Here is a 17599-nt window from a genome sequence, read left to right as displayed (position 1 = left end):
TCAGTCTTTCTATTATGATAAGTTTTTTTAGATCGTTTACCTTTTCTGGAGAGTTTTGATGACTGGTGTTTTCCACTTCATCTCAGATGTCTAAGTACACGCCTTCCTTCACAGGTAACTAGAGTGACTCTAAAAACTGCAGCTCTCGACACACTCCACCATGGCTCCTCCGTGGCTAACCTCTACTGAGGACAAAGACTCACATTTTTGACGTCACCTAGAGCGCCTGGTGCAGCGTGGCCTGCACCCTCTCCTGGTTCATGTCTCTCACAGATCTGCAGCCGCACGGAGCCAAGTGCAGCTCGAGCACCCGATGGGTTACAGGGACCACTTCATGTGACTGGACCTCTTTCTCCAGCTTGCTGTTCATGGCCAAGGCTAAATGCCCCTTCCTCTGGAAAAGCTTTTCTGGCTCCAATTCCTCTCCCAGGTGTCCCTAGTTCCTCGCCCTCAGGTGCACTGATTTCACTGTTTGCTTCCACATGTCACCCCACAATGGAATGTTTGCGCATCAGTTTCTGTCAGGGACAACTTTTTCGTTTTCTTTCTTTCTTTATTTATTTAAATTGTGTTTATTCAAAAGGCAGAATGACAGAGAAAGGGAGACATCTTCCAGCTGCTGCTTCATTTCCTAAATGGTCTCCATGGCCAGGGCCAGGCCAGGTGGAAGCCAAGAGCCAGGAGCTCCACTTGGGTCTTTCACCTGGGTGTCAGGGCCCAAGCACTTGCATCATCCTCCATTGCCTTCCTGGAGGCATTAGCAGGCAGCAGGATAGGAAGCAGAGCAGCTGGGACACAGACTGGTGCTCCCATACGGGATGCTGACTAAAGCTGCTATGCCACACACTGGCCCCAGGAACATTTTTGTTTTTTAAAGATTTATTTAAAGGCAGGCTTACAGAATAAAGGAGAGACAAAGCTCTTCCATCCCCAAATGACCGCAATGACCAGAGCTGAACTGAGCTGAGCTGAGCTGGTGATGAGAGCGAGGAGCTTCTTCCAGGACTCCCACACAGGTGCAGGGTTCCAAGGCCTTTCTCTACTGCTTTCCCAGGTCACAAGCAGGGAACCAGATGGGAAGTGGAGCAGCCAGGACATGAACCTGCGCCCATATGGGATCCTGGTGCTTACAAGGGGAGGATTAGCCAATTGAGTCATTGTGCCAGGTCCAGAAAATGTTAATTTTATTCCCTCTGTTAGGGTTCAATATTGCCCCTGGTCTGAGTAACAGCAACAGGAAGACACTGAGTGGAGTCAGAGCATTTATTATTTTTTGAACACAGGGCAGGGCTAGCTGAGGAGGGTTCACCAGGGCCGGCAGAGGGCTGGGTTAGGGACAGGAACCGACACAGGGGCTGTGTGTGGGGAGCAGCAGGATGAAGAGTGGCAGAGGACAGGGAGCCAGTTTCCCCAAGCCTACCCCATCTCTCGATCCTTTTCTCTCCTGCTAAGTTAAAACAAAACAAAATAAAACAAAACAAAACACCTGATGCAGCCCAGGTTGGAGGCTGCAGGGGTCAGAAGTCCCACGGGGTGGACAGTAGCGTTTGCTCCGGCCAGCAGAGCCAGGTTCTGCCAGGACAGCCGGCCGCTCAGGCCTCCTCTGCTGTGGCATCGATGCCCGCGTAGGTGAAGTTCTCAAACAGCGACATATTCACATAGGCCTGTGGACAGAGCATGCTCGGCAGGAGCTGCCGTGGCGAGGAGCCATCTGGCCTCCAGCCCCTGAACTTCCGAGGGGGTGGGGCATTTGTTTTGGAGCCTCAAGATGGATGGGCCCCAGCCGGGCTTCCTGGTGACACAGCCTTGACATCACCGCCACACGGGTTTCTCCTCATGCTTACCCAGGGAGCTGTGGGCTTATGCACTCATTCCCTTACTCGCTCATTCACAAGGCTACTTCTGCTGAGTCACTCATTACCACGGTTATTTCAACAACCCTTCTTTCTTGAAGACTTCCAGAATCAGCAGTTAATGCACAGAAGGACTCTTGTTTCACTCATTTCTTCACTTACACGTATTTGATAATTTAGCCATACATTTCCTCTTATGACTATTATATCATCTGTCTACCAGTTCACTCAGCTGTCCACCCACTCATGCATTTGCAGGCAAGAGGGGGACAGGGAAGCCGCACCAGGGAGAGGTTTGCTGTTTGCTCGACTGTGTCCAACCCAGTGAGGGCTGGAAAAGGGGGCTGCAGCAAGGGGTTTTGGGCGAGCACCAGGGAGCCCCAGACCCCACGCAGTCCTGCCCCCCCAGGTCTCCTCACCTTCCTGGCTTCTAGCATGCGGCCCAGCTGCAGTGCGATCTGGGCAAAGGGGGGCCGCTCGTAGGGCCGGTCCCGCCAGCACTGCCGCATCAGCTCGTACCTGGGGAGGGGACCAGCAGTACTGAGCGGGAGGCTCAGTGCCCACTGGGGGGCAGGAGGGGGTGTTCGGGCCGAGGCCGCTGGTGGCCTGAGTGCAGGCCGCAGGCCAGGCACTCACACTTCGTCATCACAGTTGCGTGGCTGCTCCATGCGGTAGCCCTGAGGCAGCTTCTCGTAGAGCTCAGCGCAGGTCATGCCGCAATAAGGGGTGCCTCCTGCAGCAGGGCACGACTGTCAGTTGGGGAGTCCACAGGTGCGGGGGGATGGGGCCTGGGTTTGGAGGGCTGAGGACTCACCAAGGCTCACAATCTCCCAGAGCAGGACTCCAAAGGACCAGCTGAAATGGCAAGGATGCACTTGTCACCTCACGGGCCCTGGGGTCCAGCATTTTGCTTCAACTTTCCCAGGGTGTGCAGCTCTCAGATCTTGATGTGTCTGCTCTGGCTAGTTATTGTCTTGGGGTCCACACCACTCTAGCTATGAGCTACAGTCTCCCGAGTTCTCACTATAAGCCAGGCATGTGGTATGCTTGTGAGTCCCTGTTAACCCTCACGCCAACCCTAGGACACCATTTCTGCCATTGCCCCCTTTTTATAGATGGATACACTGCGGCACTGAGTGGTGAGCCAGGTTGCCCGAGGTCACACAGCTGGGAGGTGGCAAACAAGAGATTCAAATCCAAGCAGCCTCACTCCAGAACACTTGCTCCTAAATCTCACTCCTCTATGCAGGTGCTCACCAGGCCCCAGGTCCAGGACACAGAAGGAATCTAGGGGGTCTTGGGCAGAAGCAGGAAGTGGCTGTGTATAGTCAATGTGATGGTGGTGAGCTGGGCAGGTCAGAGGTGGAGGACAGCGTGGCTCAGGAGCTGGGGCTGCAGGGTGGGATGGGTGAGGCTCAGAAGAAAGCATCTGGGGTTGTGGATCACAGAGAGGAAGTCTTGGGGAGTCTTGCTCTGGCAAGGTCTGCAGGTGGACATGACCTGGTCCCCATCTCTTATGCAAGTTCAATCCTGAACTAGGTCTATGCCAATCCTATCCAAGAAATAGTCTTCTGGCTGACCCCCTACTTTCCTACTAAGATGCTGGGCATGGCTAAGGCACACCCAAGACACCAGTGGCATGGCCAGACGACCCCAGGGATGTCCGATGACAGAGATGCACCTGGTTTTGCCTGTGTGGTCTTTGGGCGCTGGGCCCCGTGCCCTCCCCACCTGCATACTCACACATCACTCTTGGTGGTGTAGACGCTGTAGTTCAGAGACTCAATGGCCATCCAGCGCACCGGGAGACGCCCCTGTGAGAGAACAGATCAGGTGTGGATGAAGGGCCTGTTGGGAGATCAGCTGAGGAACTGGGCCCTGAAGGGGAGGGTCACGTGAACTTACCATCGTCTTCTTCACATAAACCTCCTCCCCTCGAGAGAGGCCAAAGTCTGCGATCTTGGAGGCCAGATTCTCCCCAACCAGTACGTTGCGCGCAGCCAGGTCCCTGTGGATGAACTGCAGGCCAGCCCAGGGGTCAGAGCAGGTGCGGCACAAAGGGCCCTGGGTGGCTGAGCTGCTAGTGGGTCGGACCCCACTGGCAGTCATTAAGGGCTCCCCTTTCCTTTTCTTCCCTGAGCCTTTCTGGGAAAAATCAATGTGGGAGCCCAGGCACAGCCAAGTTCAGCTGGATTTCTCTAGCGCATTGTACTTTGCCCTTGTTCCACGCTCCATGCTCTTTTCTCAACCTTACCTTCTCCTTGTCCCCTCACTGGTGAAGGCTCTTAGGTGGCCCTGTCTGTCCTCTGAGCCCCAATTTCCACCCAGCTTTTTCAGAGACCTTGCTCTTGCCAGCAACCCTGCCCTCAGCACTGGCCCCTTCTCCTCCGCTGTTAGTGTACTCCAAATACAGCCATCAGGGTGGATGTGGTGTGCAGGTTAGGTCACCAGATGCAACATTTATGTTGCCCCGTGTCCTAGCTAGCTCTAGGAGCTATAACGCACCCGAGACAACAAGTGAAAAATGGCATGAAGCTAGGGCCCCTGCTACCCACGAGAGAGATCCAGATGGAGTTTCGAGCTCTGGCTGCAGTGAGGCCCAGCTTCGATGACTATTTGGTGAGTGAACCAGTAGGTAGACGATCTCTCTGTCTCTCTGTGTCTACCCTCACTCCTATCTCTCCCTCCCTCCTTGTAATTCTGCCTTTCAAATAATAGTAAAAAAAAAAAAATGTTTAAAGCAAACAAAAGCATGGCTATTGTTAAAATACCTTCTTGTGCTCGGGTCCCTGAAGGCAGTTGCTCCTCTCGAGTGCTTCCTGACTTGGGTCCAGGCCTCCACCCATCAGCTTCACCGGCTGACTTCCCTACCCTCTTCCCATGGAAGTGGCCACCTGGGCTGACAGTTCCCAGGCCGTGATCTCTGCCTGGCCACCTCCATCAGGAGGCCCCTTGGACTTTTTTTTTTCTATTTGCATTTCCCTAGCCTCCTGGCCAGCAGCCAGAGCCGTGAGCTCAGCTTTCCCCAGCTTCCTCACCTGGCGGAGCCTATCCAGTCCCTCTGCCCCACTTGTCCACACGCACCTGTTTCTCACTCAGGTACTGCATGCCGTTAGCAGCATCACTGGCAAAGCGCAGCAGTTGCCGGGAGCTGAGGGTGGAGGCTGTGCCATGCTCACGGGCAAAGGCAGGATCTGTCTCCAGCACACGGCTCTTCCGCAGGAAGTCGAGCAGGTTCCCATACGGGGCATATTCAATAGCAATGTACAAATAACCTGGAGGCGAGGCGATCAGGTGGCTGGTGACCGACGTAGGGCAGCCTGACCCACCAGGGAGCAGCTGATGCGTGGGGGAGGCAGCTGGCGGCCAGGGTTTGGGAGAAGGGAGACCTACCTCGGTTCTCGCAGGCCCCTAGGAGGTTGATGATGTTGGGGTGGTGACCCAGCTTGCACAGGACTTCCAGCTCCCCCGCGAAATCACGGTGGTCATTTTCTGAGGCATATTCTGTGTAGAGAATCCAGCATCAATGTTGTCAGAAGGAGCTCTGGAGAAAGTGTGGGGATCAAGATGAGAGAGTGAGAGGGTCGGGGTTGGGCAGGGGTCACTCCTGGGGACCTTTCAGCATCTTGATGGCGGCGTTCATCTTGAGCCCGTCCTTCTTGATCATGGCCCGGATGACCTGGCCGAAGTTCCCCTCCCCAATGAGGTCTTCAAAGGTGATGTCCTCCCACTCCAGCACCGGGTAGCTCAGAGGCTCCGGCTGCTGCTTTGGCCTCCGAGTCAGTGTCAAGGTCCCCGAGCTGAACTGCAGGATGGTCTCCTCACCCTTCACAGAATGAGACAAAGGGTCAGTTGGCCCATGTGGTGAACACAGTACAGGCATGCAGAGAGACGCTCCAATGACTCCACAAGTGGGCAGAGACTCAGACAGAGCTAGCCAAGACACACACACAGACCGGAATAGAGTGAGAGCAATTGTAGGCGACAGGGGCATGGGAAGGACATTCGAAGGACAGATATACGAGGATTTAGGAGGGAGGAGCCAGGCACCCTGGTGCTTGATGCACTGGAATGCAGAAGAAGGGCTTGTGGGTAAAGTTGCTAGAAGCCACAGCATGAGTTGCTGGATGGATGCTACTTCCAACATTAAAAACAGCCAAGAACTGGAATGAGCTGTGTAATGTCCCAACGCAACTTTCTGGTCACAGAGAGAGTGTGGTGAGGATGCCAGCTCCTGATGGCAGACTTGGGGGGCACTCATGGAGCAAGGACCACAGGTGTAGCCCAGGGTGCTGGAGCTGGCAGTTACTATTGTCTTCTCCAAAGCAGTGGAAGCAGAGATGACCCCTGCATACCCACCTGCCATGCAGCCTGAGCTCTAAAGCCAGCCTGGGCCTTGAGGACAGCAAGATTGTCACAAAGACCCGTCCCCCAGTCGAGGAGCAAATGGCCCACCTGTGCTAGGTTCATGGCAGGGACGGGAAAGAGCTGGATGCTGAGGCCTTCACAGGCAGAGGGGTACCCTTGGAGGCTGGCAAAGTCTGCAAGGGCAGGGCCAGCAGGAATCCCAGGCACCCTTCCACGACATGCCCGAGCCATCAGGATTGAGATTGCCCCCACTCCAGGAAAAGGAAGGCAGGGTGCATGGGGCTGGTGAGTTCAGTGGCAAATATTCTGTCTCCCTGGTTGCAGTCTTGTGGCTGGGACAAGCAGACGTGTGTGCACGTGCACACAGCGCTCAAGCTCCTGGGTGGGCAAAGGTGGACACACAGACACGCAGGAGTTGGACGCGTGTGCCAGGGCAGGAGTAACCACTGACCGAGCCTGACTGGTAGGTGAAGGTGCGCCTTCGTTGCAGGCAGCTTCGGCGGATGCACACCAGGGTGAGCAAAGCAGCAAGGATGGTGAGGCAAGTGGCAGACACAGAGCCCACCACAGCTAGGACCAGCTGCTGGTCCAGGCCCTCCTCGGCCGCTCGGCTTTCTTGGACGGGGTCTTCACTCAGCAATCCTGGATGGGATGGGAAGGGCAGAGGGCAGAACGCCTAGGTCAAAGAACCCTACCATGGATACCCCCACCCCAATCTGAGGCTCAGGTTGGACCTTTCAGTGCCAGAAGTTAAACATGGCGAGGTTACTTGGGTCACAGGAAAGCAAGGACCAAGATGGGGCTCCTCCTCCAGTGCGGGATGATGGATTGTGAGACCGGAGGAGTCTGAGTCACTTGTCCCAGGGAGTGAGGGCTGGGGCCAGGGTGGAAGGAGTAGGGAAGGGCTGCGGGGCCCTGTCCTCTCACTGTTGCCCAGGGTGGACGCTTCCACCGTTTTGCTCCAGTCACCAAGACCCTGGACGCTGGCCCGCACGCGGAAGAGGTAGCGAGTGCTGGCGTTGAGGCCACGGACCACGATGCTTGTTTCCTCTGGCCTGTCCACGTCCATCCACAGAGGATCCCCTGAGCCCCCAGCCACCTGCACCTCCACGATGTACTTGGATATTGGCCCAGGTGGAGCCTCTGGATGCTGCCACGTAAGCTGAATCTCAGAATCTGAGAGGGCCTGGGCCTGCAGGTGTTGGGGAGCTGGGGGCCCTGGGGAGTAGGAAGGCAGGGCTCAGACAGGCCCAGATTCTTTACACAGATATGAGACACATCCATTCTAGCTGTACCCACTGCTCTGTGCACCCCCGAGTGGGAGCCACCTCCTCTCCCTCCAGGCCAAGCTGCTCTTCTCCCCCAGGCTGCCTTGCTTCCTCCATTCTCCTCATATTCCAAGCCCTCCCCTACACACCCCTGTGCCTTGTGTTTCCCTGGGGCCTGCTTGACCTTTGCTTTCCATGACCCATGACTTCCTCACATGACCCCTGTCTCCCTGAGAATCTTCTGACCTTTTCTGTGGCTCATGTCTTCCCTAATGCCCCCTGTGTGTCCTGCATTGCCTGCATCCACCGTTTCCAGCAACCTCCCATGTTCCTGTGTCCCCTGTCCTGCCCTGGTCCCCAACCTGTCACCCTATCCATTATAGGCGTACCGCTGTGGGGCAGAACCACGTGTGCAGGGGGCGAGGCTGGGCCCAGGAGGGTGCAGTGGTACAGCCGCACATCCAGCTGGTAGTGGGCACCAGGTGTGAGTCCGGTCAGGAGGGTGGTACGGTCTTGAAGGGATGAGATATTCTCCCATCGCTCCTGCCTTTGTGTCATATCCCAGAGGCGCAACAGGAAACCGTCGCCCACCAGAGGCCCAGTCACCGAGGGTAAGGACCAGCTCAATCGCAGCCGGCCAGCGCCCTCCACATGCCAGGCATCCAGCCACGGTTGCAACGAGGGCTCTGGGGTCAGAGGTCAGGGGTCAGAACTGTCCGATGGCTCCTCGGGGCCAAGTTGGACAGTGATTCCCAAAGGACAGGTGTCTTTCCCACCTCCTTGTCTGGGGAGGACAAGGCATGATAACCCTGGATGGACAGGACAGGAAACCACTCCCCTGGCTAAAAGAGTAGGGGGACGTTTTGTCTCTCACCCAGACAGTCTGTGGTCATGAGGGTGGCAGGCCCCCAGGCCCCCTCGCCTCCTTCCCCAGGCCGGCTCAGCTGCACGCGGACACTGTATCCTGTCTTCGGCCGCAGATTCATTAACGTCACGTTCTCACTGGGGTCCACTGGGAGCAGGGCGTGCAGCATACACCATTCAGGTCCAACTCTGTCCCCTTCCCCTTTGCCCCTCTCACCACTACCCAGCAGCTCTGTGCTGCCTTGGGCTCTGCCCACTCACCCACAATGGTGGACCAGGCCATGGTACTGTCCTGGGGCCGGTAGTGCAGGCGGATGGAGGAGATGGGTCCATCCCCAGAGAAGGAGACCAGGGGGGATACCACAAGCTGGCGGCTGTGCTTGGCCAGGAGCCGCGGTGCAGTCAGGGGCTCCGGAGGCACTGCCAGGAGATTCAGCATGAGGTCCAGCCTAGCATGGCTAAGCTGGTCTTCAAAAGTCTGTGTTTTGGGCATCAGACACATCTGAGGATCTCCTGGGCTGGGAGAAGGCCAAGTTCACCAGATAGCCAGAGTGATCAAGGCCTGAGGAGGATGGAGCCATGACCTGGATGGCTTGGAGCACAGGGATTTGTCAAGAAGGACATGGACAGATCCTAAGAAACATTAAGTGAAGGAGCAATGTGGCCAGACCGGAGTCAAGAGGCAACTACCCTGCACAGAGCGTGCAGGCAGTGTGGGTGCTGGGAGCCACAGAGGGAGCTGGGCAGGGGGTGGTGTCAGCCTCGCTCTGCCCATCCTCTGCCACTCACCTCTCTCCCCCGAGAACAGCAACATGGACAGTGCTGGGGAGGAAGCACCTGTACTACCCAAGGCTTCGCATGCGTGACCTCTACCTCCTGTAACTGCCCTCAGCCAGGACTCCCTGGCCCTGAGTGTCCAGTGCAGGAACAGCTTTGGAGACCCCAAACAACCTATTTCAGGACTCACAGCAAGCAGGAGACCCAGTCAGGGCTTAGTTAAGGCTGCATGAGCCTTGGCCAGTGTCCTCACCCCACGATCACTGTCTTTTTTCTGGCCTCAGGATAGCTCTCCAGGTTATGCTACTCATGTCTCCTGCCTCTTCCAAATATTTGCCAGACTGACTTTCTAAGATGAAGGAAGGGAGGATGGAGAGAAGCATGAGGGGAAGGAAGGAGGGAGGATGAGAGGAATGCAGGGAGGGAGGGAGGAAAGGCAGAAGGAAAGGAGGAAGAAAGGGTCAAAGAGGATGCAGGTTGTGGGCTGCAGGTGCTGTCCCGCAGGAATGAGCAGGTGAGGAGCAGGTGCTGATTTGGGTGGGGACTGATCCCAGGGAGCTCCTCAAGGCCCATTCAGGGGACAGTGACCCATGAGCCTGTCTGCTAGCTTCACAGACAGACCTGCACGGAAGCCACCTCACTCCAAGGAGACCCCAGCAACGGGGCCTGCAGAAAAGAGCCGGAACCCCCGGACGAGATGGCCTTTTAAATAATAGTGACACTCTGAGTGTACACCTGATTTAATCTCCACAGCCTTCTGAGTGAGCTAACGTACCGTTTGAGAGGAGACAGAAAGGAAAACCGAACAAGACCAAGAAACTTGCTTAAAGTGACAGAGCTAGGAATCTGCGCAGAAAGCACCAACTCAGGTCATAGGTCCAAAGCCTAGCATGGGAGTGGGTGGAGATAAAGGCGGGAGGTGGAGCTTGGTGGTGGAGGGGGATGAGGAGCAGTGGGAAGGGGCTGGGAGGAGGCAGGAAGCAGGATGCAGCAGTGAGGAAAGGGCAGGGCAGGGGGAGGGCTGTCCAGAGGACAAGAGGGTTGGGAGCCAAAGGGGGAATGATGGGGTTGGAGAAGGTGATGAGGAACTTAGTCCCAGGTGATGATGCCCCGCCCTAAGCAAGCCTGGGCACTGGCAGACTCCAGGAAGGTGTCAGCTTTGGGAAACCAAGCAGGTCCCTTCTTGTGGATGTCCCTGTTCTAGAATTGAGTGCCCACACTGGGAGACTCAGCCAGGAAGAAACATTCTAAAAAGAGAGCTAGAGGTGAGTGTGTGTGTGTGTATGTGTGTGAGAGAGAGAGAGAGAGAGTAAGAGAAGGGAAGCATGCCTCAATAGCAGGCAGAATGAGGATGTTGGAGGAGGGATTCTCCCAACTTCTAGAGCATGAGACATCCTTCCAGAGGGGTCTCAGCTGGGCTACAGCCTTGCCACTGCCCATCCTGCACCTCCAGGTGACCACAGCCTTCTTCTTTTCGGGGTGCCAGCCTGTGATGTTGAATGCCCTTGCCCTTCCTGCTAGGACCCTGTCTAGGCAGCATCAGGTAGTGCCCACTCTGCTCACCGTCCACCCTCCATGGTCCTAGGCTATCACTGACCTTTGACATTAACCTTGAAGCGCCGGCTGTCTTGGCCACCAGATGTGGACACGCGACACTCCCAGAACCCGCTGTCTCCCAGAGCCAGGTGGGGCACCTCGAACTCAGCTGTGGTCTTATCTGGCTCCACAATGGCCTTGGTGGACTGCGAGAGAAGGGAGAAGGGGGCAGACACAGAGTATACATCCCCTAGGCAGGCACACATGTATCTGTCAAGGTTGTTGAGGGGACAGAGGCCCAGGGGCAACCCCTCATGAATCTGCCTGACCCTCATGTGAGCCACGGGCAGGCCAGCAGCAGAGCAAAGGGGAGTTTTGAGAGGGTGGGGACTGCAAGATCAAGTGGGGGTGGAGGCAGCGAGCCTGGGCTCCTGGGGACTGACCAGCAGCACAGTGCCATCGGGCTTGCGCAATTCCATGCTGCCCCGGACTGGGAAGGGGTTCCCTGCAGCTGCACAGTTGATCCGGGGCGTGGTCTCCAAGTTGAACTCCAGCTCTGAGGCCATGTTGAGGATCTGGGGGATTCGGTCTAAGGGATAGGAAGAATGCTCATCCTGGAGCCCCTCCGGAGGCCAAGCTGTCCCTCATCCCACGCTGCTGTGCATCTCAGCAGAAGTGCCACCATCTCCCCGGTCACTCAGTCCTGGGAGCCTGCAAAGTCCCATCCATGGCTCCAGCACACTTCCCATTGCTTAACATCTACAAAATGCCGGCCAGCAGGTGCCTCACCATCCTCACAGCCAGAATACTCATTCATGCCTCCATTGTGAGGTCCCTGGCTACAGATGCCCCAGGAGCCTTCTCTGGGCTTCCACGCACTTGGTGCTGCCACCAGGCATGGTCTGATGGGCCAGACCTTGAGCACCCTGGAGGCGGGATTTGGGCTGTTCAGAGAGAGGGGAGGGTGAGTTCCCATGCAGAGTCCCTGGGGCTCGCACCTGATTTCTCACAGTGCATTCCATGCCACCCGGAAGGGCAGACACAGCCGCTGAAGCGATCACAGGTGCCACCGTTCTGACATTGACACTGCAGGCGGCAGTCGGCTCCAAAATGGCCAGGGGAGCAGGCTAGGGGACAGAAGAGGAGGTTGGGGGGAAAAGGGGACAAGGTCAAGGGACATAGATGGGACATGAGTTGTCCAGAGATTGGGGACAGGAACATCGATGGGTGCTTGGTGTGTAGGTCGGAATAAGAATGAGAGGTTCGAGTCTGCGTGTGGCCATAATGGCCATAATGGGTATGGGTTGGTCCTTACCTTCCTGGCACTGGCTTCCTCTCCAGCCAGACCCACAGGAGCAGCCGTAGGGGTCAGGGAGGCAGAAGGTGAGGCCCCGGCAGCCTGATGTTCCTGGACACTGCTCCTGACAGCTCTGCCCAAAGCGGCCCTCTCTGCAGGCTAGAAATGGGTGAACACGGGGTACATGGGCCCATCAGGCACTAGGGTCCAGGAATCATCAGGTACCCTCATCCCCAAGCTCCAGCCCCACGGATCAAGGGTCTTTAAAGGTCAGGGGCGTGATCCTGCCCGGGTCTCAGTTGCCCTCTTCCTTACCTTGTTCACAGCGGGTTCCAGTGAATCCAGGAGGGCACACACACTCGCCATCATGGTCATGGCAGACCCCTCCATGCAGGCAGCCTGGGCAGTCCTTAGTGCAGCCTGGTCCCCAGCGCCTGGCCCCACAGCCTGGCAAAAAGTGTCTTCAGCAGCTGACCTTCACCCCCCAACCTCCGACCCTCTGCTGCTGAAGGTCGGGGTAGCTTTTGGGACCCAGGGCATTGGGGAGAACCACAGCCCAGTATCCACATGACCCTCCGTCTGCTGCTGACTGCTACCCTCTGCTCCTCACCCCGCACAATAAGCCGGAAGAAGGCGCTGCCAAGGGGGCTGGCTTCCAGGTAGGTGGCACTGTAGATGCCACTCGATGGGGGCTGCACGTTGGGTAGCTTCAGCAGGAAGTGCCCCTCCTTAGCTTCTTGCCAGTCCAGAGTATAGAAATAGGATCCTGGGAACATGAGTGGATGGGGGCTCAGTAGCACACGGGGACTGCTGTTACCTCTCCCTCTCAGCCCACCCCTGCCCAGGCCACATCAATGTGCCCCACACACCTGGGATCAGACCTGGGGGCAGGAGCCACAGAGCAGCCTCTTCTTCTTGCTCCATTGACCACCCACTTGATCCCCAAGCTCACTCAATCCGTCCACTTCTTCCCACACCCACCGCCGTGCATCCCAGCCCCAACCTCTCCAGCAGGCTGTCTCCCTCTAGCCCTGCCCTTTCCCATCCCTCCCACACTCAACAGTCAGTGTGATGCTCCTGCCACTGCTGACAGCTCTGAGACTCCCCTTCAGGTCATCACTGTCACCAGGCTCGCCAGAGCCACACCCGAGTCCCATCTATGTACCCTGGCTCTCTCCTCTTATCTCTGAAGTCCAGAATGGCTGGCTACCCTTCTCCAAAACTGTGGTGCTTCGGGCTTTCCTGCCTTGGCTCTCATCAGCCCCTCTCCTGGGATGCCCTTCCTCCTTGACCTTCCCACTTTCTCTCCTGAGCTCACTCCAGGTGCCCTGTACTCTGAGTTCTCTCTCCTGCTCCCCTGGAGGGTCCATTTCCCCTTCCCCCTCCATGCCTCAAGGCTCAGAGCTGCGCAGAGACCCTGGAATCCTGAGCAGACGCCAGGCCTGAGAGAAAGAGCCTCTCCCTCAGGAGCTCGGCATGCGAGAGCCTCCAGCTCTGAGGCCAAGGCAGGACTCTCGGGAGCCACACAGGGAAAAGCTTCCTCCCATGAGTCCTCCCAAAAACCAAAGAAGGTCAAGGGGGGGGCTCGTCTGAGGCTGATACCCCATAGGTTTGCCCAACCTGGCATCCTGACTGGGCACATCTTTGGGAGAGGCTTGAACTTCCCCTTGCCAGTTTTGTGCACTTTGTCACCAGTTGTTTTTCTTCTCCGTGGAGACTGGGATTCTCTGTCAGGTGAGCTATGTGACTGTGGCAGTGCCAGATAACTCCCAGGGCAGAGTGGGAAATGGGGTTTAATACAGAGCTTATTTGGGGGGTAGTTGACTATGGATTCCTGCAGAAAGGATTACTGATTTCTGATTACTGCAGAAAGGCTTGGAGTGATGGAGGAAGTACACTGGAGACCAGGAGGGTAACAGGTGCGCCACAGTGATGGGCGCATAAGAGGCCAGGGCTTAGCTGGGGGTGGTGGGGGCCAGAACCATGGGTATCTCACCATTGCTCTTCCAAATGACATCCGTCTGCTTCTCCTTGTGCACGCGGGCCGAGAGCACAGCAGTGTCGCCTTTGTTCACTGTGTGTGTGACCTTGTCAGGGAGCAGGTGGGCTGTGGGATGGAGACTGCCGTCATTGGCCGGGTCAGCGACCCTCCCCTGCAGCCTGCAGCTAACCCCACTAGCCTCCCTCTAGGACCGTGACCCCGTCAAAAAGCCCCTGCCAGATCAGCCTCACCTCCTGGGCTGTTGTGCACGTAGACGACGCGCGTGCGCCTCGCCCCGGCGCCGCCCACACAGGAGAAGACGCCTACGAGGTCTGAGGGCTTGGAGAAGCCCCGCAGTGTGACCTGGTGCGAGCCGTTACGTGCCAGGTGCAGCGGCTGTCCCGGCGGGAGGGTGCGCACAATACGGTCGTCCTTTTCCAGCAGCAAAGGGGGACCCCAGGCGTCCGGGCCCCTGCCTGGCCCGGCCTCCCCGGACACGCAGGTCAGGAAGAATCGTTGGGGGTCGGTGAGGCGCAGGTTGGCCAGCAGCGTCAGGTCCACCGCCGCGCCTGGGGCCGGGACACCAGTGACGCCATTATAACCCGGGGAGCACATGCCTCCCCCGCCCCACCCCAGTCTTGTTTTTGCACCACCAGCTTCTCATCCTTTGGCCTTATGCCTGCTCTTGCCCTGTCCCTCAGGCCCCAGTGTCACTGGGCTTTATCAGCATTTCCACCCCCTCCTTTCCCCTTCGCGTGCACTGGCCCCTTGCCCTCAAGTGTCTTCATCGTCAAAGAGCACAAACAAAAACACAAATCCTTCTAGGCCTTTGAATGCCCCGCCTTTCTGGCCGGATGGCTTCCCCCTACTGCTGTCGGGAGCTATGTGCCCTGTTCCTATTTCCTCCCATTATTCCCCATCAGGCCCCTTCCCCATTTGTGCTTAAAGCTGTTCTGTGCAGGGACAGCTGATTCCCTTGTGCAGCTTGGGCCAGGAGCGGGCAGCAGGGAGAGCAGTGGATAACATAGGTGGCCCACAGAGGTGAACCTCAGGTGGGGAGGCTGGGTTCTGCAGCCCCGTGGGTGTGATGGAGACATGAAGGTCCTGGGACCAGGCCAGGAAACAGGGAGGGACAAGACCCACACTTCCAAAAGAACTCACTGCCAATGCAGGACACCTGAGTGGGAGCCCAGAGAAGGGGGGTCCCAGCCCAGCGCGGGAGAGACAGAAGTGGTTCCTGGGAGATAAAGTCTGAGGGTTTCTAAAGCTCAACCAGGACCCGATGAGGGAATTGGGGTGCAGGTTGGGGGTAAGGGAGAGGCCCTCTAGGTGAGGCAGACTAGGTAGAGAGCAGCCTTAGTAAGGCACGGAATGGAACTGATGTGGAATGTGGAGGGAGGGTTTCCAGATTGACAGTGGGGGCTGGGGGCATGAGGCTAGGTGGGGCTAGTCCAGACCAATCCCCACCCCAACCCTCCTCCCCTGTTCCTGCCTGTCAATGATCCAGTAATTAATTACTTTAAATGGCACTAAGCTTATCAGTTAATAGGCTTGGAAAGCCTTCTCCAGACTTTCCAGACGCCTACTGCAACAGGACCCGCACCTGTTTGCCAGCAGCCCCTCCCACCTGCGGGGAAGTCAATGCTCTCTGCATTGCCAGGGGCGGTCCCTGGGATTGTCTCCCGGGCTTCCCTGAGCCAGCTTGTCCGGTCTGAGTCAGGAGCTGTGGACCGCCTTTCAGCTCCAACCTGTATTTCCATCAGTTTTTCCCAACCGGTCCCCTCCTGTGCTCCCTGACTCAGCGGATAGCACCTGCCACCTCAAACTCGCCCCTGTCGCAACAGTAGCTGTTTATTGGGTGTCATGCCTTGCATATTTGCCTGATGTCCTCTCACTTGATCTTCCCGACCATCAACCATCGTGGGACATGGGTATTATTATCCTTATTTTATTGCTGCGGGAATAAAGGCTTGGAGAAGTTCAGCAGTTTGCCTGAGGCCAGACACTCGGGGTGTGTGTGTGTGTGTGTGTGTGTGTGTGTGTGTGTGTTTCTAAAACATCCACACTTGTAGGCTGGCTGTCCCAGCCAGTCACAAAATCCTGCTAATTGTTTCCTGAAAGTTCCTTCACTTCATCCGCTTCCATACTCACCCTGGCTATCCTAGGAAGCCACAGCTCCTCCTTCCCCAGCACTTGCTCCCAAGTGATCCCTTGGAGATTCAGATGGCCCTTGTGGCTCTGCTGCCCGTTGCCTGCAGGGTAAGCTGCAGGTGCAGAGCCCTTCTGGAGGCTGTTCCTGCAGGGACCTTCTCTCCCACACCTCTGAGACTCACACTTACAGCTCTGGCTGCCTGGAATGAAGAGTACTCCTCTAGGAGATCTTTTCCGGCTCCTTTTTGGACGGCTACTCAGGATAGAGCAGGCCGGCTCCTCCCCTGCCCTGTTGTGCCTCCCCACTGTCTGCAGCCCTCCTCCCAGATCCTGTGCGCCACCTTGGACCCTGAACCCCTCAGAGACAGCCTCGGGTTTTAATCTTGTAGGCATGAGAGGGAAGAATCAGTTGTCACTTTCTCAGAAACCCTTCTTGAGTGCTGGGCACTGCACTGGGCACTGTGGTGGGCACTACACTGGGTGTGCTGCCTATGTTACTGCACTTAAACTCTGCAGGAGCTGCAGGAACATCCACACTGAAGTCTGACAACCTTCTCAAGGAATGGGCCCAGTATGTAGGCCAGGTCCTTGGTACTCAAGACCTTCTTGTCCAGTGGATGACGGGATGAATCCAATACGTCATCCCTGATGAATCCAACACGCACACCCACCAAAAACTTTATGGGGTCACGAGCCCGGCTGCTCCCAACCCCACTTGAGATCCTACACGGCCAAGATGGCTCCCCTTCCCCCACTGAATGCTAGTTCCTGCCCGACTTTTCCTGGCACTGATTTCAGGTTTTGATAGGACAAAGCGATGGCAGTGTTGAGTTTCTATCTGTCCCCAGTTGCTTCTATTGTAGCAAAATACCCATGCCATGGAATTTGCTGTTTTAACATTTTTAAGGATACAGTTCAGGGTTGCCAAACTCAGGCACGCTACTGTACATCTGTCGCCACCATCATGTTGCAAAACCCTTTACATCTGTTAAAATGGAAACTCTGTCCCCATTAGACCAGGCTCCTCCCACTCCAGCCATAGCAACCACCATGGGATCACATCAGGGCCTGGGGACCTGAGAAAGCAGTGGGAAGACTCGGGGAAGACTCACCCACATGAGAAGTCAGACAGAAGATGGCGAGCAGGAGAGGGGGCCCCAGCCAGATCATACTCTGGTGGCTGACCCAGGCCAGCCAGGACCAGCTGGGCCTGGGGTCGGTGGTTGTGGGTCTGAGTGCTCAGCCCGTGTTGTCCAGTGGGCTGGAAAGGAAGAGGAAATGAGGTGGCTTGGGTGGGAGGGAAGGCAGGAGAGAAGGGTGGGAAGGTCCTCTCCTGGCCCAACCTCTGGGCCCTCCAGTCTCGTTCCCCCACTAGGCTGGGGATGGGAGTGGCCCGGAGAGCCCTGGAACAGAGGGTGGGAGGGATCTGCTTCAAGCATTGTGAGACTATGTTTGCTATCCCCTCTCTCCTGTCGATCCTGTGTCTGGCTGGCGCACAGGAGCA

General features: G+C 56.8%; 1 protein-coding gene across 1 annotated transcript; it reads right to left on the bottom strand.

The window, feature by feature from the left end:
* Positions 1-1293: 1293 nt before the first annotated feature.
* Positions 1294-17344, bottom strand: TIE1 (tyrosine kinase with immunoglobulin like and EGF like domains 1). Its single transcript, XM_040974480.1, has 23 exons — positions 17208-17344; positions 14196-14513; positions 13960-14070; positions 12574-12729; positions 12279-12410; positions 11982-12122; positions 11665-11793; positions 11110-11255; positions 10728-10872; positions 8615-8773; positions 8364-8501; positions 7879-8175; positions 7149-7439; positions 6673-6863; positions 5469-5679; positions 5247-5357; positions 4938-5128; positions 3759-3872; positions 3597-3667; positions 2668-2708; positions 2490-2586; positions 2273-2372; positions 1294-1664 (listed from the first exon to the last, which is right to left on the bottom strand). Exons 1-23 carry the CDS (start codon positions 17263-17265, stop codon positions 1593-1595), a joined length of 3420 nt encoding a protein of 1139 aa, XP_040830414.1. The 5' UTR covers positions 17266-17344; the 3' UTR covers positions 1294-1592.
* Positions 17345-17599: the final 255 nt, after the last annotated feature.

This window comes from Ochotona curzoniae, unplaced genomic scaffold (assembly GCF_017591425.1).
Source record: "Ochotona curzoniae isolate NIBS_2020 unplaced genomic scaffold, NIBS_Ocur_1.0 contig_2404, whole genome shotgun sequence".
NCBI classification, from domain to species: Eukaryota; Metazoa; Chordata; class Mammalia; order Lagomorpha; family Ochotonidae; genus Ochotona; species Ochotona curzoniae.
This window is presented reverse-complemented; position numbering and strand designations above follow the sequence as displayed.

Bases quoted from the DNA above. Each gene is read 5' to 3' on its own strand.
- TIE1 (XM_040974480.1), bottom strand. From the start codon at position 17,265: ATGATCTGGCTGGGGCCCCCTCTCCTGCTCGCCATCTTCTGTCTGACT. The intron at 8,774-10,727 runs GTCAGTGATAGC...ATCTCCTGGCAG, and splicing joins CTTCAAGGTTAATGTCAAAG to TGCCTCCGGAGCCCCTGACT. The intron at 2,587-2,667 runs GTGAGTCCTCAG...GCCCTGCTGCAG, and splicing joins CTGGGAGATTGTGAGCCTTG to GAGGCACCCCTTATTGCGGC.